This window comes from Malassezia globosa (genome assembly GCF_000181695.2).
Source record: "Malassezia globosa CBS 7966 chromosome Unknown mgl_sf_10.1, whole genome shotgun sequence".
Taxonomy (NCBI): domain Eukaryota; kingdom Fungi; phylum Basidiomycota; class Malasseziomycetes; order Malasseziales; family Malasseziaceae; genus Malassezia; species Malassezia globosa.
Window position 1 is genome coordinate 179904 of NW_001849861.1, and position 20536 is coordinate 200439.

The 20536-nt window shown below is 52.2% G+C and overlaps 8 protein-coding genes across 8 annotated transcripts; 6 read left to right on the forward strand and 2 right to left on the reverse strand.

Annotated features, from left to right (window-relative positions):
• Positions 1-90: 90 nt before the first annotated feature.
• MGL_3642 (uncharacterized protein) lies at positions 91-3462 on the forward strand (the record flags this gene model as incomplete). The annotated part of the gene is made up of 1 exon (XM_001729123.1): positions 91-3462. The coding sequence occupies one exon, from the start codon at positions 91-93 to the stop codon at positions 3460-3462; it is 3372 nt and encodes a 1123-aa protein (XP_001729175.1).
• Positions 3463-3572: 110 nt separating this feature from the next.
• On the reverse strand, positions 3573-5951 carry MGL_3643 (uncharacterized protein; the record flags this gene model as incomplete). The annotated part of the gene is made up of 1 exon (XM_001729124.1): positions 3573-5951. One exon carries the CDS (start codon positions 5949-5951, stop codon positions 3573-3575), a length of 2379 nt encoding a protein of 792 aa, XP_001729176.1.
• Positions 5952-6630: 679 nt separating this feature from the next.
• Positions 6631-7839, forward strand: MGL_3644 (uncharacterized protein; the record flags this gene model as incomplete). The annotated part of the gene is made up of 1 exon (XM_001729125.1): positions 6631-7839. The coding sequence occupies one exon, from the start codon at positions 6631-6633 to the stop codon at positions 7837-7839; it is 1209 nt and encodes a 402-aa protein (XP_001729177.1).
• Positions 7840-8307: 468 nt separating this feature from the next.
• On the reverse strand, positions 8308-8840 carry MGL_3645 (uncharacterized protein; the record flags this gene model as incomplete). Its single annotated transcript, XM_001729126.1, has 2 exons — positions 8308-8601; positions 8631-8840. The coding sequence occupies 2 exons, from the start codon at positions 8838-8840 to the stop codon at positions 8308-8310; spliced, it is 504 nt and encodes a 167-aa protein (XP_001729178.1).
• Positions 8841-9056: 216 nt separating this feature from the next.
• MGL_3646 (uncharacterized protein) lies at positions 9057-9656 on the forward strand (the record flags this gene model as incomplete). The annotated part of the gene is made up of 1 exon (XM_001729127.1): positions 9057-9656. The coding sequence occupies one exon, from the start codon at positions 9057-9059 to the stop codon at positions 9654-9656; it is 600 nt and encodes a 199-aa protein (XP_001729179.1).
• Positions 9657-10077: 421 nt separating this feature from the next.
• On the forward strand, positions 10078-12882 carry MGL_3647 (uncharacterized protein; the record flags this gene model as incomplete). The annotated part of the gene is made up of 1 exon (XM_001729128.1): positions 10078-12882. The coding sequence occupies one exon, from the start codon at positions 10078-10080 to the stop codon at positions 12880-12882; it is 2805 nt and encodes a 934-aa protein (XP_001729180.1).
• A 155-nt stretch (positions 12883-13037) lies between these two features.
• MGL_3648 (uncharacterized protein) lies at positions 13038-15863 on the forward strand (the record flags this gene model as incomplete). The annotated part of the gene is made up of 1 exon (XM_001729129.1): positions 13038-15863. One exon carries the CDS (start codon positions 13038-13040, stop codon positions 15861-15863), a length of 2826 nt encoding a protein of 941 aa, XP_001729181.1.
• A 950-nt stretch (positions 15864-16813) lies between these two features.
• Positions 16814-19591, forward strand: MGL_3649 (uncharacterized protein; the record flags this gene model as incomplete). The annotated part of the gene is made up of 1 exon (XM_001729130.1): positions 16814-19591. One exon carries the CDS (start codon positions 16814-16816, stop codon positions 19589-19591), a length of 2778 nt encoding a protein of 925 aa, XP_001729182.1.
• Positions 19592-20536: the final 945 nt, after the last annotated feature.

The window sequence follows — 20536 nt, forward strand, 5'->3', positions numbered from 1 at the left end:
TGTCCCTTGGACTTTGGCGACTGCTGTGGCGGCGAATGGACGCGCCAACTGCTCGTACTGAAAAATGCGGGTGACAAGCACCTCGATGTTATGTTCCATACAGACAAAGATGCCGATGTGACGTTTCAACTGGCCGAACTTGCCCTGCAGCGCGACAGTGCTGACGAGGGCGATGTGCCTGATGATGGCGTGCCGCTAGGCGGCACATCGACATCCACGGCACGTGCGGCTCTATATGAGACCCACGACTCGCCACCAGCGGCCGCTAGTGCAACTCTAGCCTCCAATACAGTGGATCCAGCTTCTAAGGGAGAGGCTCCTGCTACACCACGCGTGCCGGACCACATTCCCCTGGTGGCTAATGACTCAGATCGCGATTCAGACATCTCGTCTAATGCGTCGCAGGCTGGCTCACGAGTCGGCAGTCCTGAACCGCGGCTGGACCTTGCGTCGCAGTCCAGTGAAACCGATGCAACAACGCATCATACATCTACCGCGGCAAGCACAACGAGCTCGGCCATGCTTAGTGGGAGCGTGCCAAGCATTTCACCCAGTCTGAACACGCCGGCGCCTGTGATGGGCCAGCGTGTAGCCTCTTACTCTGTCAGTGCACTAGCGACATCCCAGCCGAGGCACCGGCGTCACCACGACCCTGTTGCCATGCTGTCTGGTGTCGGTGAGTCGCAGTACAACCAGCTAGAAGAGCTTGTGATGCGTCCTGGTGCCCAGTACCGCATCGTTGTGTCGTATCGACCACCTCGTGAGCCTGTGGACAGCGAATACACGGGTGGGCGGCTCAAACACTCGTCATTCCGGATCTATTTGGATTATGTGCATGCAGCAGAAAATGCGCATGGTGGTCGTGAGCGGCGTGAGATCCAGTGCCATTTGCGAACATGTACGCCTTTCATCTCCGTCGAGCCACGTGTCGTCGATTTCGGCATGGCCAGCGTTGGTGCACGAATGACGGCCCAGGTGGCCATCACAAACCACTCCGAGCTCGAGACCCGTATCCTTCTGCGCTTTGTGTCCAAAGTCCTGAGCATGTACATGGATGAAATTGCTGTGCCTGCCCGGCAGACCGTTGAACTGAAGATGGAGTTCTTCCCGCGCCGCATTAATGAGTCCTACCGAAAACAGATCACCGTCATGAATCTGCTGAATCGGAGTAATGACCAGATCCTCGAGGTTCGTGCGCGCAATGTCGACCTGCAGCGCGTGAGTTTCCACTCGTTGTTCTACCGAATCCTCACGACTTCCGGCTCAAACTTCCTCGATTTTGGCGACGTAAATATTCATTCGCCCAGCGTGCGCAGTTTCGGCATCGAGAACTTGTGTGCGACACGTCTCTCGCTTGAAATGAGTGTCGCGCATCCCGAAGATCTACAGCTGTATGTGAAGGCGCCACAATTGCACACAACACGCTCTGACCACAACCGTGTGGCTGCGCTAAAGGAGCAGTTCCTCGAGACTATCTCCTCCGACACGCCGTCTCATTGCTCTGTACCAACGAAACGGATCCAACACACGCCTAAAAGCCACGCGATTGCCCTGAAACGTGGGAGCCGCGGCCGTGCCTCCTTTCAGTGCGGCTCGTCTATGGCTTTCCGCGATCGTTCCCTATTGCTTCCACTTGCCTTTCTTGACCTGGCTGCCGGATCGCCTGGTGCTGACCCTCGTCGCCGCTCAAGCACTCGGAAACACGCGTGCAAGTCGCCGCATGGAGCTGGACACAGTCCGCCACTGCGTATGTCTGGCCGCAAACCGAGCGAAACAGGCCGAACCGTCGCCGGCAATGCATCGGGCGCAGCCGGCACAACACTGGCCGCAGAGACAACCGCTGCCAACATGCCTACCAAATCAGGAGTACAAGGCGTGCACGCTGTTACGTCCGCCGCTAGAGCTAAAGCTGACATAGGTCTTGGATCTGGCTCGAATGAAGGCGTAGGCACGGGCCCTAGCACATCGATGCGTTCAGCCGGAGCTGCAGGCCACACAAGACAGCAAACACAGTCCCCGGCACTAACAGGCACATGGTATCGAGCAACGCGCTTTGCAGACCCACAGGATGTCGCTGCACTTGATCTCGATGCGCTCATATCAGCCCTGGAGCACCAACCTGCTTCCTTATCGACCTTCTTTGTGCGAAACGTCGAGGCGGAAGAGCGATTGGTTCGTACGGAAATCAATCTGCATCGTGCGCTGCATGATGCAATTGCCTCCGGGCAGCTCATACCGACTGGCTTACTGAACGTGCCTCCTCACACGGTCATGCAAGTGGTGGCTGTGTACACGCCACATGGCAGCACACGACCGCATATTCAGGGCAATGCGCGCAAGCAGGATTCAAGAATCTTTTTGCGCTTGTTGGAGTTTGATATGCGTCGTGCAGAAGGCCTGCCGGAATTTGAGGCGCTTCGGCAGCGCGATGTCGACGAGCTGCCCGTGCGCGACCTGATGGTACGCTCCAGTGTTTGCCGAAGCATGCTCGAGCTGGGACAGCCGCACATCAACTTTGGTCACATGGACAAGGGGGACCAGCGTGAGCGGAAGATTTGGATCCAGAACAGGAGTGAATGGGCGTTGCGCTACTGCATTCGGAAGAGCGGTAGTATTGCCTCGGGCGACATTCGCTTGGGCCGAGGTCGTTATGGCATTGTGCCTGGCTACGGAAAGCGTGGCGTGGACTTCACATTCTCGCCCTCGTTGTCAGGCCCCTTTTACGAGCGCCTGCTTGTCGAGAACATTGCGGACCACGATAATGACCAGGCCATTGTGCTCAAAGCGAATGTGCGCAAAGTGGCAAACTTTGCCATCGATCCCACATCGCTTGACTTCGGTACATGCAGCTCGCAAGACTTGGTCTCAATGCCAGAAAGCGTGTTATTATCAAACACGACAGCAAAACAACGCACGTTCGTCGTGCGGCTGGATGATCCCGTCTCACCCATGCTCGACGTGCTTGTTGCCATGAGTAACGACAGTGCCACACGCCGGGCGCTTTCTAGTGAAGAGGAGGAAGAAGTAGAGACACTCTTCCAGAAACTCAAAATCGCCAGTCGCAAGGGCAACTTGGACAAACTAGCCAAGTACCGCGACCGCCTGACCCAGCTCGGTGTCTCCATACCCACCGCGGCGACTTCGCCATCGACTGAGGAGCCTGCTGCCATTCCCACGACACCCAGCCATGATGAGTTGAAACACTATACACTCTTGACGAGTGGAAGTGCTCATGACAGGAGCGCACTCACGGTGACGATTGGGGCTCAAAGTTCACACAAACTACTCGTCCGTGTGCGTGCGTCATCATCAGCGCTAGTCTCCTCCTCGTCAATCGCAAATCCCAAGGCCAATTCGACTGAACACCAGCCGCTCGATGCTTTGGTGTATTTGCAAATTCACGAAAATAAAAACAGCGACGAAAAACGACACGTCATTGTTCGTGCCCGTATAGAATCGTAGATGCATGCAGCATGCCAGCGACACGAGAAATAACTCATGTATTTCAACGAAGAACTAGTCGAATGACATCGTACGTCCTTGGTGTTCGAGATTACATGCTACGTCACGGTCTAGCCACCCTTGCCGCGGGCATCATCCATTGCGCAATAGTAATGCATCGTCGCTCCAGTGGCGGGCATCACCGCTAGCACGGCTTGACCCAAGCGTCGGTGGCATCGCACGCATGTCCTGCCTTCTGTTACAAGGACATGCCGTTGCTGCAGCGCACGCAGATCTTGATCGAGTGCCGATACTTGAGCCTCACACAATGCGCGTATCACTCGCACATTCGATCGCTCCATAGTTTGTGCCTGTAATGCGCGCTCCAGCAGTCCATACACGTGCTGAACGGGCAAGTTCTGAGGGAGGAGCGCGAGAACCTCACCTAAGTTTAGATCCTGCGCATGCTGCGTCAGGATAGCGTATACATGATGCAAATGCTGTGGCGAATACGTCCGCGCGATACGCAGGAGCTTTGAGAGGAGTGTGCCGCGTTCAGTGTCACGCGCATATGTGACACAATATGCTTCAGCTCGTGCAATATCGCGAAGCTCGACGAGATACAAGCGCAACGCCTCGTCATGACGGCCAAGACGACCGAGAAGCACAGCCCTGACTTCAGGCCACGCCGGCTCATCAGGCAGGCGATGCAATACAGCGTCGACATCGTACAGTGTCGACTTGCACAAAAACTCGAGCAACGCCGCATGTGATGCACCTCCTCGGCACGCATCCAAATACAGACACGCACGGAGCGTGTGCAGTGATGGGTCAACACGCCGAACCTCCATCACGCATTCCAAGTACGTGAGACAGAGCGGAGGACGAAACGAAGCCAGATCATGAGCGATGCGTTCCGGGGGGAGCGACTCAAGATGAGACTCGGACGTGAAAATGCACATGCCCTGTTCGGGATCCATATCCAGAACCCAATGCGCGTGCAGCAAAATCAAGTCCAGATGCTCGGGACCAAGGGCTTCCAAGTAATCAATCGTCGATTTGATGGGATCAACAAAGTACTCGCGTTGAGATTGAAGGAGTTCAAGTGCAGCCGCATGCATCTGCTTGCTCCGGTACAAGGACACAAGCGCATCAAACATGTGTCGCTGCTCAAGATGCGGTCGAACGCGCTCGACGTCACACCAGTTATCGACACGACACATGGGGCCCAGTAGCGCAGGTTTTGTCTGCAAGAATACGTGGAAAAGAGCCGTATCAACCACCTGCGCCATAGCCATGAGTTGCTTTTCGTTCATCTTATCGAGTGTGCACGCGCACATTGGCAGGTCTGCAATGCAGTGGGTATCAACGCAAACAGTGTGCTTTAAGTGCGCTGTCTTAGGGCGTAAGACACGCCGACAGTCACTCAGATAGCGAGCCAGGGCATCCAGTGCTTCTGACGAAGTTCGTTTTGTTTCATCGACTGCATGATCCCACGGTATTTGTGCATCAAACAAGGTGGCCCACGATGACGGCGGCTGCGCATGAGGCCCCGAGATCGTTTCTGGGTATAATGCTAATACATAGGTGGGATTCATGTGTGTGTCGATGAACAGGTCCACGGCGACATCAAACTTGCCATTTACGAAAGACGCCAACCCCACGAGTGCTTGAATGTGCAGTCTTTGGTTATGAATATCATGTGGCCATAGAGCTGGGTCAAGTGCATCTAATAGCGCGAGTGCCTCATGATAGTTGCCAGAGGATGTCAATGCCGCCAGTTGGTCGTTGACGGGGCTCGGTTCTAGCGCATACAAGGAGCCACTGCTACGAGACGACGAGGCAATCATTTTTGCGCCCACCGTCACTTCGTTCGGCATTGCCACACAGGCCGATGTGCAAACAACCACTCCAAGTTGCGGTCCTGCCGCAATAAAACGAACAGCTCCCGCCTCGGATGGCAGCTTTACGCTCTGCGCTCGGCGCAACGTCGTCTGCATGTAGACACCAAGCGTGCCATCAGACTCGTGCAGCACGAGATAAGGCGCAGCAGTTGTGCCATGCAATGGTGGAGCATCCCATTCCAGCACATCTTTACGGGATGGTCGCCCATATGCATCCACAAATACACCTTGCCGCATTGTGCTGACCAAGACATCGTGCTCAAGAGCGAGTACCAACGGACGCCATGAGCGGCTCCACCAGTTCGATTCTTGAGCTGCTGATGTCGGCAAAGGAACAGCATATGTATCCCATCCTGCAGTGTCTGTCCATGTGCCAGAAGTGAGCGCATCGCTCGGGGGGGTTCGCCATGCAACACTCGATGCATGTGCTGGCCGTATGGCGACACGCACATATTCATACTGTGCATAGCCAGCAAATAGGGATGTACCTTGAAACAAAGCGAGTGTCTTGGGCGTACGTGGAAGCGAATGCACTTTACAGTCCCAAAATGCGCCATCAACCCAGCGATACAGCACCACACACCGTTTGCATGCGACAGCGAGCATGGATACACGCACATCATTCAACGCACGCCGCTTCTCACGAGCAACATCGTCCATACTTCGCAGTCCAACAGCTCGCTCTGTTTCTGTTCGTGAATGTGCATCTGCGGCGTCCGAGCGTGCTTCCAACCAAGTCCCAGCCACGAATAAACTCGCGCCCTGCGTGAGTGGCAACCGAGTAGGCGTGTCGAGACTCTCATGCGTACACAAGTTCACGTACGAATCTCAAACATAAGCTGGTCACGAAGCGCAAACGTACCTGCCAAGCATGCAATATATTCTGTGCCAGGAATGCCGCCTATCTGCTCAATTTTCCGTCGTGAAGGCGAGAAGCGTGGCGACACTTTGGGTGCCGGCTCTGGCACGATCACATGTCCACTAGACGTGCCAACATACACATGTTCGGCTGAGCCTAGCGCTGTAGCATCAGGGACATGCGTGATGAAGCGTGCCTGATACACTCTATGCATACCGTCCCGTCACGTCAGTGCACGCCACCCAGAAGAAAGTTCAGCTTGATCGCTTGTCAAGACTATATGTTGGACCCTTGGTGTGGAGGACATTGATCGTCATCATCCGGCACACCCACGTGATGACAATGAGACCTTGACACTGTGGCACGCACAGACACTTGGAGGGAAAAGGGGATTATCACCCATAATTCTCGCTCGGCTTGACATTCATGCTTGATGACCAGCTTAGCAAAGCGCTAGATATTCGTGAGCGGCAAGGTCGGCGCCGGCAACTATTGCTTCAGAACCCGAAGGAGGCTGAGCGCCTGGCAAGACTTGTCGACTTTTCATCAAACGACTATGTATCGCTCGCACGAAACACACGCGTTCGTGAAGCATGGCTCAAGCGCCTACACGATAATGGCGAATCATTCGGTAGCACAGGAAGTCGACTATTAGACGGCGACTCTTCCACGCACACGCAGCTGGAGCAGCGACTAGCAAAGTACTTCAAAGCGCCTGCAGCGTTGCTTTGTAATACTGGTTTTGATGCCAATGTGTCTCTTCTTTCGACGATACCACAGCCTGAAGATGTCATTCTATATGATGAGCTTATTCATGCAAGTATGCATGATGGCATGCGGCAGTCGCGAGCCAAAGTCTGCGTGCCTTTCCAGCACAATGACCCCGTTGATCTTGATCGCCAACTCTCGAGCGCACTAGGCTCCAACCTCCTTCGCGACATTCAGGATGGTAAGCGAAACGTGTTTCTCGCGTTAGAGAGTGTATACAGCATGGATGGCACAGTATGCGCGCTTCGAGAGCTGGCGCATGTGTTGGAGAAACACGTTCCCTGTGCATCCACGAGACATATTCTTGTGGATGAGGCACACGGTGTTGGCGTATATGGACGCGGTGGGCGTGGTGTGTGTGATGCATTGCGATGCACAGACTTGCCATCAGCGCGGCTTGTCACCTTTGGAAAAGCGTTTGGTTGCTCGGGCGCCGCCCTCTTGGTGCCGAGTCTCTGGCGAGAATACTTGCTCAACTACGCGCGCCCGCTTATCTATTCAACAGCACTCTCACCAGCCCAAGCCGCGGCTGTAGACGTTGTTCTTACTGCATGGGAGCGTGGTGAGTTAGAGGAGAGCGTACAAGCTCTGCACGCACGCATCGCTGAATTGTACGAGTCATTGGCACTGCCGGCCCCAACAGCAGCTTCGCTGCCGCCAGCGCCAATTGTCCAAGTGCAAAGCAAAGAAGTAAAGAGACTCGCCGCGCAGCTACAAGATGCTGGATTCCTTGTTCGTGCCGTGTGTTATCCCACAGTCCCACGCGACAAAGAACGTGTGCGTATCTGTGTTCATGCCCACAACACGTCCGATGAGATCGCTCGTCTGAGCCTCGCGGTACGTGCAGTGACTCATGCGTCTTTGTGACGTTTTGTTTGCTCAACGAGCGTCTGAACATTCCATTTGCCAAATCTTTGGTACTCGTCGATTGTACCTATACCGCATATATTTCGAAGTACTTCAACGATGATAATGACATCGGCTTGTGCCAAGTCCACGCGGTGTTCAGCATTCTTGGGTACACATGAAGCAATGAGTGGAATGAGCATATCTCGCGATAATGATGAATGCGCTCGAATACGTGGCTCAATGCGATACTGTCAACATGTCAGTCAGCCCGATTGGCTCTCGTGTTCACGACCAGCTCAAGTAGAGAAACCCAATGACATACCGTTCGTGCATGGCCCTCAGGAAATGCTGGCGCCAAAGCAGCCGTGGCAGCAGTGCGAATCGATTCAGTATCCGTGCGACAAAGCACACGGACAGGCGAAAGCCGTTGGACGAAGCGGCTTCGCGATGCACCTGTGGTTTCCATGTCGGTTAGCACACGCTTGATTAGCCGATACGGATCAACTGGTGGTAGACACTGGATAAAGCATACTGCATGTAAGAAACAAGAACTCGGAAAGACATACAGCATTCTGTATCGGTGTCCAAGGCAGTAAAACGCGACAATGATGGCGTCGAGCGTAGCGCTTGTAGCTCCTGCTGGATTTGTGTCTCAATATCTGATGAGGAATTCACTGAGGTTGGAGTGGCCGCACCTTTAGCGCGAGTCGCAGGCGCAGGCCCATTTCGCAAAGAGTCCATATCCTCTTCGTCTACGTCACCGTACATGCATTGAGCTTTCTGTTTCAAATAAGTGCCCATTCACATACTTCTTCCATAACTTCAATGAGTTCAGATGCAGCTTTTCGTTCCTTCCCACGGGCACACGACATGAACACGCCGCCACAGCGTGGATAATCGAGTGCATGAACGATCTTACGCGTATGTCGTTGGTGTGCACTACCAACTCTTGGACCTTGTTTCCGCCGACGTTTCGAATGTGAATAATGATGCTGGGACTCCTGCTCACGTTTGGTCATGGAGAACTAGTATCTATCTAAACAACACCTGGTGCCCAACACTGGTGGCTTATGGCATCATCACGAACTGTCCGAGCAACTAATGGGCAAAAGCGGGTCCAGGTGGAGTGTAAATCCATAAGTTTCAACGTTGAGTGGATGTTGGTGCATGGGCCAAGGAGGGACAAAAGTTGAAGAGGAACTTGTGAAGGGCGGCCCCGGCTGCTGCAAAATCTTATGCCATCTCAACCTCAGAACGATCCTGGTGGGGTGCAGGCCTTGCTAGCTAAGCTACGGAGCTTGCAAGACCGTGTCACAGACACTGATCCAAATCAATGCACGCAGTCTGGTCACCTGCGCCCGTGGGCTGTGTCGTCGCGGCCTCTGCCAGCGTACCTGCGTCGTTCAGGCGTGTTGGCCTCAGGAACCTCCAATCCGCTTGCATTGTCTAAGCAGCAGCAAGCTGCTCCAAGAGACGTAGAGAATGAACAGGCCGTCAAACACACACTAATGTTGTGTGAAGACGCATCGTTTCTCAAAGCATTTGGCAAGGTACGCCATTGCCCTGTACTTATGCAGCTCCAAACTGAGCAGGATGCGCTTGAGCTGGCGCTAGCTAAAGAGCGCACAGCACTCGTGGGAAAAGACGAGGAGCATCTCCGAGGACCTAAGTATGTAATCAAGCCTGTCATTCTGTTCTCAAGTATGCAACTAACCAAACCAAGTGGTGCTCGTACGCAAGCAGCTTATGCGCATTGGACTTGGGAAGCTCTACGTCGATGGAATCAGCTAAGGTATTCACAGCAGCAACAGCTAGAGCAGGTATGTATTTCGTAGATGCACTGACTCTCAGTTGGGTGTACCATGGTTCTACGACACAAATGACCCTGCTGCATTGGAGCGACAATACCGCCTTCTAACCGTTTTGCTTGAACGAACGCGAGATATACCAAAGTAAGGAAATTACAGTATAAAAAATTGTCGATACACCATGCGTCCGCCATGATCACGTGCTCGAGTGGAAGCTAGCGACAAAGTTTCCTTGCTCATATGAACTCGTTACCAACATATATTTCTCGTTGGCCTGTGCATTTAAGAACCTGCGACGTCCAGCAGTGGATTTCTGGCGGGACATATCCTGCCCATAAAACGCTCAGAACGCGGCAAGTTATCCTTTCTGAGTACAAAAGCTGAATACGATTTTTTTTTGAAAACACTCTTTCTCTCTCTCTCGCCCTTCTCAGGAGTGTGTGCGATCATGTGGGCAGCGTGCACAATCGTAGTAGCGTCACTTTGGGTATTGGTGCAATGGATATCCCTATATGCTCCTTACACCCCGCCCACATTATTGCATGCTCTTTCGAATCTGGAACGTGCCGGAACACCATCCCGCTTGCCAAGACAGGTCCTTCCTCAACACTACAATGTGACTATACTCACGGATCTGGATGCGCTCAAGTTCCAAGGGGCGGTAAATGCATCACTTCAGGTTATGAATGACACGAATGGATTCACATTCAACGTGGGTCGTGACCTAAATTTGAGCTCTGTGCGTGTCGCAACACACTTGGGCACTTTTGTCTTGCGTCCCCAGCGCGACTTGGAACACGAGCGTGCCTCTGTTCATATACCTGTGGTTCTTCGTGAAAATACAAACCTCTCCATCCTCATGGGTTTCAGTGCTAAAATGAAATCGAACCGCATGGGATACTACTACGCCGATTGGACACATAAAGATACCCATGGCCACTATGCCTTGACGCAGTTTGAGCCCACAGCTGCGCGCACGGCCTTTCCTTGTTGGGACGAGCCGGACTTGAAGGCTACGTTCGAGGTGCATCTGCTCCACCGAAATGCAACAACCGCCTTAAGTAACATGCCCAATATCACTGCTTCGTACAGCGTAACGGCCGACCAAGTACTCAGCGCCTTGCATGTGCACCCGCTACGATTCGAGAAGCCCGTACTCTCAAATGCTACATGGGTCCGTACGGATTTTGAAAAAACACCTCGCATGTCTACCTACCTTTTGGCCTTCGCGAATGGCATGCTGGAGCACGTAGATGGCTCTTTCTTGTCGTCCAGTCGAAGACCAGCCATCTCGATCCCACTCCACGCTTATGCAACGCCTGAGTATGTCTCCAAAACGCATCACGTTGTGGACGTAATGAGACGCGTTATGCCATTTTACGAGCGCGTGTATAGCATCGCTTACCCGCTCCCAAAGTTGGATATGCTCATTGCCAAAAGTTTTGACTCGGAAGCAATGGAGAACTGGGGTCTCATCACTGGACGCAGCACAACCTTTCTCGTCGACCATGCTATATCAAGCTCTAGTGCAGTTAATACGGCTACACGTATTGTGGGTCATGAAACGGCGCACATGTGGTTCGGTGACATCGCCACGATGGCATGGTGGGATGATCTCTGGCTGAACGAAGCCTTTGCGACGTACATGGGCGAAGTTGTTTCCATGTCGGCCGTGTATCCTGAAACAGATTGGATCGGTGAGTTTGCTCATACAGAGCTTAATCGCGCTTTGGATCTCGACGCCAAGCGATCGTCACATCCTATTCAGCTCGCTCTGAAGGGCGAAAATGTGGAAGACGCTATTGGTCAGGTCTTTGATGCGATCTCCTACTCCAAGGGTGCTTCTGTGTTGCGTATGCTTTCACATATGATTGGACAAGACACGTTCATTCAAGGCGTTAGTCAGTACTTGACCAAGCATTTGTATGGCAATACGATTACCGAGGACCTATGGGAAAGCATGAGCAATGTATCGGGCGTCAATGTGAGCATCATCATGTCCGACTGGATTCAGCAGCAAGGATTCCCTCTCTTAACAGTGACTGAGGGACAAGACTCGATTCATATCCGACAAAGTCGCTTCTTCGAGACGGGCGATGCACAGCCCGACGAAGACACGACTCTCTGGTACATTCCCTTGGCACTCAAAACGATTCGACATGGCCTCGTGGAAACACATAATTTCACGCTCGATCGTAAGCGCTCGATCGAAGTACCCATTCTGCCTGACACGATATGGAAACTGAATGCTGACCTCATTGGCGCGTATCGCGTCGTGTATTCGAGCGAACACCTTCGCAAACTAATAGAGGCAAAGGCCTTGCTCTCGCCACTCGATCGCTTGGGTCTCGTGTCAGACTCGCTGCGTTTGGCCATCGCTGGCTACGCCAGTACGCCAGATGCTCTAGATATCTTGCTTGCTTTTAGGAACGATTCAAGCGCGCAAGTTCAACGCACTATGGTAGAAATTTGGGTCCATGTGAAAAGCATGTGCTGGGAGCAACCAGCGGCATTGCAACACGCGCTCAACAAGCTGGGCGTAGACTTATTTGGATCTTTCGCACGAGTACTCGCAGGTCGTTCAGATTTGGAAGAGCCAAACGAGATACGTCTTCTTCGCACCTTTGTTCTCGAGGCTGCCTCAGACGCTGACGATCCATGGACGCTTACATATATGCAGGACCTGTTTGCCGAGCATGTGCGTAATAACCGACGGGTACCTTTGCATCCCGACCTCCGGTCAACCATTTTGAAACATGGAGTGAAGAACGGAGGACTCCGAGCCTATGAAGCCGTCCTTCGTTTTTACTACGAAGCAGACGATCCATCATACAAATTGGATGCACTCCTTGCATTATGCTATGCCCAAGACGACACCCTTGTCAGGCGCTCTGTGGATTTGGCATTCAGCAATGATGTGCAAAAGCAAGACCTGCTCGATGTTGTGCGTGCACTCTCTATGAATCCAAAGAGCCGCCGGTTGCTATGGACATTTTTGAAAGCACGGATGCATGAGCTAACCGAGTCATTCTCCGGGAACCTGACGCTCGTTCGTCTCATAACGGCAGCATTGAGTACTTTTACAAGTGATATGGATGCCGTTGACATCGAGCAATTCTTCGCCCATACTCATACATCTCAATTCGACATGGGCTTGTCTCAAGCTCTAGAAACGATTCGAGCGCAAGCGCAATGGCTTGAGCGAGACGTGAAGGATCTTTCCGCATGGCTATCAATGCGAGGTTATTTGTAGCACGCAACTACGTAGCTGTGTTTAGAGGCGATTTGTAAACGATAGATCGTGAAACGCTGATAGGGCCTGCCGTTTCTTATGATTGTTCCCCGCACATTTCTTGCTTTCAATTTGTTCTTGGGCCAACGACAGTGCATGTGTGCTTCGCACGCACCATGTGGGCTCCTTCATCTGTTGCGACTGCATTCCTGTTGGCATGGAAGGCACTCGTGCATCAAAGGGAAACGCATGTCCCTGCAACACTGTTGCCATCAGTGAAAATTCCCTCATCCTCACAGTCTGTTCATCTCCCTGATACCGCGCGTCCAACGCACTATGACTTATCGATCATGTCCGATCTACAGGACTTGGAATTTGCCGGGGGCGTGAATATTACACTCGACATCCTGAAAAGCACTTCTATTCTCGAATTTCATGCTGGTAGAAATTTGCAACTTGGACGCGTACGGGTTCAGACTCAGGATGGTGACATGTACACTGTGACCCCTACGATCCATCATGATCGTGAACGTGCAATGGTCAAGCTGCCCAAAAAGTTAGGTGAAAATGAGCGTGTCTTCCTATCAACTGGTTTTCGTGCTGCGATTGATCGAAGCTTGCGTGGTTTCTATTATTCGACATGGGCGCATGAAGGCCAGATGGGCAGGTATGCATTGACGCAATTTGAGCCCACGTCGGCTAGACGCGCTTATCCAGGATGGGATGAACCCGCCTACAAAGCAAACTTCACGTTTCGTATGTTGCATCGCGTCAACACCACCGCTCTGGCAAACATGCCGAGTGCATACGAACGATCCGTGGATAAAGAAGAAGTCCGTCAACTTTTGCAAACAAGATCGTCTGGACTTTCATTACACCAATACAACCTGGACGAATGGCTTCTAACGGAATTTGAGACGACGCCAAAAATGGCTACGTACCTCGTAGCATGGGCCAATGGAGCTTTTCTGCACGTCTCCAACACGACCATATCCCCGTTGACGGGACGAGTCATCCCGCTCCGCATGTACACAACACCAGACTTGATACATCAGGCTGCATTTTCGACTGAAGCCATGGCCAAAATACTGCCTGAATATGAGAAGGTTTTCGACATCGCGTACCCGCTCCCCAAACTCGATGCGCTTGTCGCCGCGGACTTCGACTTCGGTGCTATGGAGAACTGGGGCCTCATCACAGGTCGGAGCTCTATATTCATGCATGACGAATCTATGGGCCTGCGTGGAATGAAAAACACCGCTGGCGTCATGAGCCACGAAATTGCACACATGTGGTTTGGCGATATAGCAACAATCGCATGGTGGGAAAGCCTGTGGCTAAATGAGGCGTTCGCGACACTCATGGGCGAGGTCATTGTCCTTGACCGCGTATTTCCCGCGTGGAAAAGTGCGAGCGAGTTTGTTGTCATGCACTGGATGCGTGCACTGCAACTGGACGCGAAGCGCTCCTCGCATCAGATTGAGATCCCACTCCAGAGTGAGCGGGTCGAAGATGAAATAACACAGGTTTTTGATGATATTTCATACTCCAAGGGCGCCAGTGTCTTGCGAATGCTATCCCATATGCTAGGCAAAGACGTCTTTCTCCGCGGGGTAAGCTTGTACTTGAAAAAACACCTATACGGCAGTACTGTCACGGCGGACTTATGGGACGGCATCAGCCAGGCAGCCGGTATCGATGTGAACACGATCATGTCAAACTGGATCCTACAACAAGGTTTCCCTGTCATTAGTGCAACAGAGAAAGGAGATTCGATTTACGTCGAACAGCATCGTTTTCTTCAAACAGGAGATCCGACACCTGAAGAAGATTCCACGCTGTGGCATGTGCCCCTTGGTCTCAAAACAAAGAAATACGTGGATTCAAAGTCCATGCTGCGTGGTCAGCGATCGATGCACATTCCTTTCGAGCGCGCTAATTCCTCATTCTGGAAACTAAATGCTGACACGACTGGCGTATACCGAGTCGTTTACACACCTGAACATCTGGCTAGGCTAGGGGAGGTTGCGTCATTAGGTCCCTCAAGCCCTCTCTCTGTGGAAGATCGTGTCGGTCTGATTGATGATGCGTATTCACTCGCACACGCAGGATATTCTAGAACGTCCTCAGCACTGACGCTGACTCACGCGCTGCATGGCGAGACGAGCTCGCTAGTTCTGCAGGCGCTCGCTTTGAAGCTGGAGCAGTTATCAAGTGCATGGTGGGAACAGGCTGCTTCTGTTCGCGTAGGACTGAACCAGTTTCGTGCAGACCTGTTCGGTCCATTAGCCCGAAAGTTGTCGTTCAATGTTCGTGATGACGATTCGACAGAGACACGTGAATTGCGCACGACCGTGATTAGTGCGGCAGCTGCAGCTGGGGATGCATGGACACTCGGTGAGATTCATCGCCGTTTCACCCATTGGCAAGATACTGGCGATGATTCGCTCATTCATCCCGATGTGCTTCGAACCGTGCTCAGTGAGGCAGTCAAGCATGGCGATGCGCAGGCCTATAAGACGGTGCTTCAGTTGTATCATGCACCGCCGACACCCTTACATCGAACATGTGCGTTGATGGCTCTGGGTTCTGTACAACGCCCAGACCTGATTGCACGTACGCTATCCTTGGTCTTTGATGGTGACATTAAGACTCAGGACTACACGTACATTTTCAACGCGCTCTCGAGCAACACCTTCAGCCGACGAGCGCTTTGGAATGAGACGAAGAAGCACTTTGACGAGCTCTCAAAGAGACTTGAAGGCAATTTCTCGCTTATGGGTGTGGTAAAAGCCGCTATCAGTGCTTTGTCTAGCGAGGAAGACCTTGCTGATATTCAGCGGTTCTTTGCTCACCGATCTACCACTATGTACCACATGAGTCTCGCGCAAGGACTTGAGTCTGTTTTGTCACAAGCTCGATGGATCCAACGCGATGCAGAGGATGTGCAGCAATGGCTTTTCCAGCACCATTACCTCCCAACCTTAATGTCAGTGGTGTAGTCCCCGTCAGGTTCGTGATGTGAGGTTTGGAGATCATCGTAGCAAGGCAGAGTTAAGTAGCAGCGTCGGCGTGCAGATCCTACCCCTACACAGGACAATGCACCAGCATGCATGCCTCTGCGCATAAACTTGTTGAAGGCCGATCCAGAGTATCGTTTCGTGAATCGTACTTATTGGTGCAAGTTTAATGAAGGAAATAACGTATTGGCTATATGCATATCAATGCGTGTCTCCCATGTTATGAAATGAGCTAGTGGACGAACACCAAGCCAATCCAGGCCTCTTCCTGTGACGCGAGCCCTTTACGTATTGTACAAGCCTCGCGCAAGACCCATAGCTCATTTACAACCAAAATCGCATGCTTGAGAGACACAAGAACGAAGCGGAGGATTGGCTACCTGATGGACTCGAGTTGACGATGTGTGGGCGTCTGCGTCTGGTACATGATTAGTTTGGGTTGAAACATGACAACGGCAACTAGGTTGCATTCCCCGCATTGCATGTCAATTAGGAGACGGCCAAGTCATAAATGCGCCGCAGTGAGGTGGAGGTAACGACAGCAAGACGGTGCGTGTGCCCCCGGCGTTCAGTGTCCGGTGTCAGCCTCGGTATTTGTGTGTCGGCTTGGGCGACAGACTAAAAAAAGGAACATCCAGGAGGCGCTTCAATCTCGCAAGATTTCTTGTCTCGTGACGTCGACCTTGCATTGATTGGGTACGTGAGTGTAGCGACCGGGTTGCTAATACCAGATGTCCCTGGCGCTCCGTACGCTTTGTCATCCTGTCCGTCGAACGTTGTTTCCGAGACTAGTTGGCCAGCAAGTTGAGCGTGCTTATTCTGCTTTACGACCTCGTATACCGAAACTGAGTGAGCCAAAGGTGGGCTGATACCAACAAATGCTGGAAATAATTACTCACACCGGGGTTATACCTCTCCTACTTTTCTGCACCATGTTTTTTCTACAGCCTATCTACCAGTACTTTAATCCACAGTCAGCGCCGCGATTCTCTTCCATGAGTGTGCCACAGAACGAATCCAAGTGGTTCCGTCTACCGACGGATGTGCGTCCCATACACTATGACCTTACACTTTTTTCAGATCTTGAACAGCTTCAATTTCAGGGCGTCGCGGACATTGCCTTGGATGTGGGACGCGATACTCAGACCCTCTCATTCAACATCGGTAAGGGCCTTGACCTAAGTCATGTGCTAGTATCGTACAACCATCAGCAGCACGTTCTGATACCATCCATTGACATGCCGCATGAGCGTGTAACGGTGTCCCTTCCGGAGCCTGTCACAAAAGGCACAAACCTTTCGCTCGTTGTGGGCTATAGGGGTGCTATCGACCAGAGCATGATGGGCTATTATCAATCTACGTGGCATCATGAGGGACGGACAGGAAATTATGCCCTCACACAGTTCGAGCCAACTTCAGCGCGCCGCGCTTTTCCATGCTGGGATGAACCTGAGCTCAAGGCCACATATTCATTCCGTATGCTGCACCGCGAGTCCACGACGGCTCTAGCAAACATGCCCAGTGTGCAAACCAAAGCCGTTGAGAAAGATGCTGTGGCAAAACTGCTACGCGTGGATGAACTGAAGCTGGAGGCGCCGGATTTGGGCAACGATGCTTGGGTTCTGACAGAATTTGCTAAGACACCAAAGGTATCAAGTTATCTAGTGGCATGGGCAAACGGTGTCTTTGAACACATTGACGGCTCTTTTACATCACCTCTCACTGGTAAGAAGGTACCAATGCGAGTGTATACGACACCCGAGTATATTCATCAGGCCCAGTACGCGCTCGAAGTGAAGCAGAAGGTGCTACCTGAATATGAGAAAGTGTTCGACATTGCTTACCCGCTGCCCAAACTCGACACACTTGTGGCGTCAGACTTTGATGCTGGTGCAATGGAGAACTGGGGTCTGATCACTGGGCGTACATCCGTGTTTTTGTACGACGAAAAGTCCGGTCTCCAGGGTATGAAGACGACGGCCGCTGTCCAATCACATGAGGTCGCACACATGTGGTTTGGTGACATCGCAACAATGGCATGGTGGGACAATCTGTGGCTTAACGAGGCGTTTGCCACACTCATGGGCGAGGTGATTATCCTTGATCGCGTATTCCCCGAGTGGAAGAGTGCTAGCGAGTTTATCGTTTCGCATTTGAACCGAGCGCTTGATCTGGATGGAAAGCGTTCGTCACATCCAATCGAGATTCCACTCCAGGGCGAAAATGTCGAAGATGCCGTGAACCAAGTCTTTGACGCCATCTCCTACTCAAAAGGTGCGAGTGTATTGCGCATGTTGTCGAAGATGCTAGGCGAAGATGTGTTTTTGAAGGGTGTAAGCCTGTACTTGAAAAAGCATCTCTACGGCAACACGGTCACGAGCGACCTCTGGGACGGCATTAGTCAAGCCTCTGGTCGCGACGTGAATGCCATCATGTCAAACTGGGTTCTCAAGCAGGGCTTTCCAGTACTGACTGTGTCTGAAGGCTCAAACTCGATTCGAGTTCGTCAGAATCGCTTCCTTGCGACAGGTGATCCAACACCTGAGGAAGACGAGACCCTGTGGCAGGGACCCTTGGCGCTCAAGGTAGTCAAGGACAGTAAGCCCACTACAGACTATGATGCAATGCTGAATGGGGAGCGCGAAAAGGAGATTCCTTTGCCCGATGCGAGGAACAGCGTTTGGAAACTCAATGCCGAAACCATCGGTGTGTATCGCGTCGCGTACTCTCCTGAGCATTTGGCGAAGCTTGGCAAGGCTGCCGCGCAGAAAGACAGCGCGTTTTCCCTTGAAGATCGTGTCGGCCTCGTCAGCGATGCATTCACGCTTGCACAAGCTGGCTACTCCAAAACGTCTGGTGGTCTGGCTCTTATGCACGCTCTTCGCGGAGACGACAGCTCCTTGGTTAATACGGCTGCCGCACTCAACCTTGCAAAGCTTGCTAGTGTCTGGTGGGAACAGCCTGAACCCGTGCGTGAGGGTATTAACAAGTTCCGTGCTGATGTGTTTGGTCCTATGGCTCGCGAGCTGACATTCGAGTTTGGAGGGAATGACTCGAGTGAGTTGCGTGAGTTGCGTGAGACAGTCATTTCGGCAGCGGCTTCAGCTGGTGATGAGTGGACAATCAGCGAGATTCGCCGTCGCTTTGCGCCTCTCCAAGAAAAGGGCGATTACAGTCTAATTCACCCAGACTTGTTGCGGACAGTACTGGCACAAGCCATTAAACATGGAGGTGAGAAGGAGTACGAAACCGTTTTGAGTATCTATCGCTCGCCACCGACGCCTGCACACAAGACATCAGCGATGATCGCACTTGGAAATGCACAAGATACTGCATTGCTTCAACGGACATTTGATTTCTTGTTCAGCGGCCATGTGAAAACGCAAGACTTCATGTACTTCTTCGCATCCCTGTCATCGAACCCACGCTCACGGCGCACTCTGTGGGAAACTGTCAAAGCACGCTTCGACGAACTTGTTAAGTCGTTCGAGGGCAACTTCTCTCTGGCGAACTTGATCAAATCGTCCATCAGCACGTTCACATCAGACAAGGATGCAGCCGACATCCGGCAGTTCTTCGAGAAGCGCGATACGTCCAAGTTTAGTATGAGTCTCGCTCAAGGTTTAGACTCTGTTCACGCCCAAGCGCGCTGGCTTGAACGTGACGTGACCGACGTGCAATCATGGCTCCAAAGTAAGGGTTACATGTAGGTAGCTGGTTATCTAGAACTCGCAACGCTCGATTTTAGTAGTGCGAAATTGCCAGTAGGACCCATGCGTGCATTCCTGACTCAGACAATTTGGGACTAATTTGCTCTCCGAAGGAGTCTTACACCTGCTCGTTCGGTTCAACCCAGCGCCTAAGGGAATCCAAAGTTTCAGGTCTTTCGTCCTTGGAGAGCTCCAATTCTATTCGTGTGCCAATGGCAAACAAGCTAGATAAACTTTCATTCAACCAATGCATGCAGACGCATTTGCTTTCCTACTTTCCATGCTAGCATATAGTGGTATGCACGAAGCAATGTGATGTGTGCATCCTGTCTATTCCGACTCGGGCGTCTTCTGCAGGGGTTAATGAGACCGAACTTTCAAACTTTCATTTTCTTTACTCTTACGTACCTTGAAGAAGCGGTGGCGCCTCTCTTGCGAGAAGGTTTTAAGCGGGCTCTCCTTGTCATCAGAGTCGATATTCCGAAGCTCCGGGCGGTAGCCACGCGTGTTCAGCAACGAGCCGCCAGCAGCTTGGAATGTACCGACGAGCGCACCTAGGCCAGCACATGAACCGGCCATAAGGGGCATAGAGCGAGCTAACGGGTTAGAATAAAATCACATGCACGATAGATGAGGACAAGTCACTTACAAGCAGCACCCATGACCAGACCGGCAGCACATCCACCTGCGGCGCCATTCCATCCATCTTCCCGGTGCCGGAAGTTAGCGACCGAGGCATCCGAGTATGCAAACAGACCGCCGACAAGCGCTGCATGGTCAGCTGGTCAACGTGAAATACGCACTAAAAATTGCAATAGTACCGCCCGTGCGGGAAAAGATACCCATAGCGCCAGCTTTGTGCTTTTGCAGACTATTTTGCACAGCACTCACAAGCAATCCAACAGCTGCACTAGCAGCTGCAGCATTGAATGCTTCATTCACTGG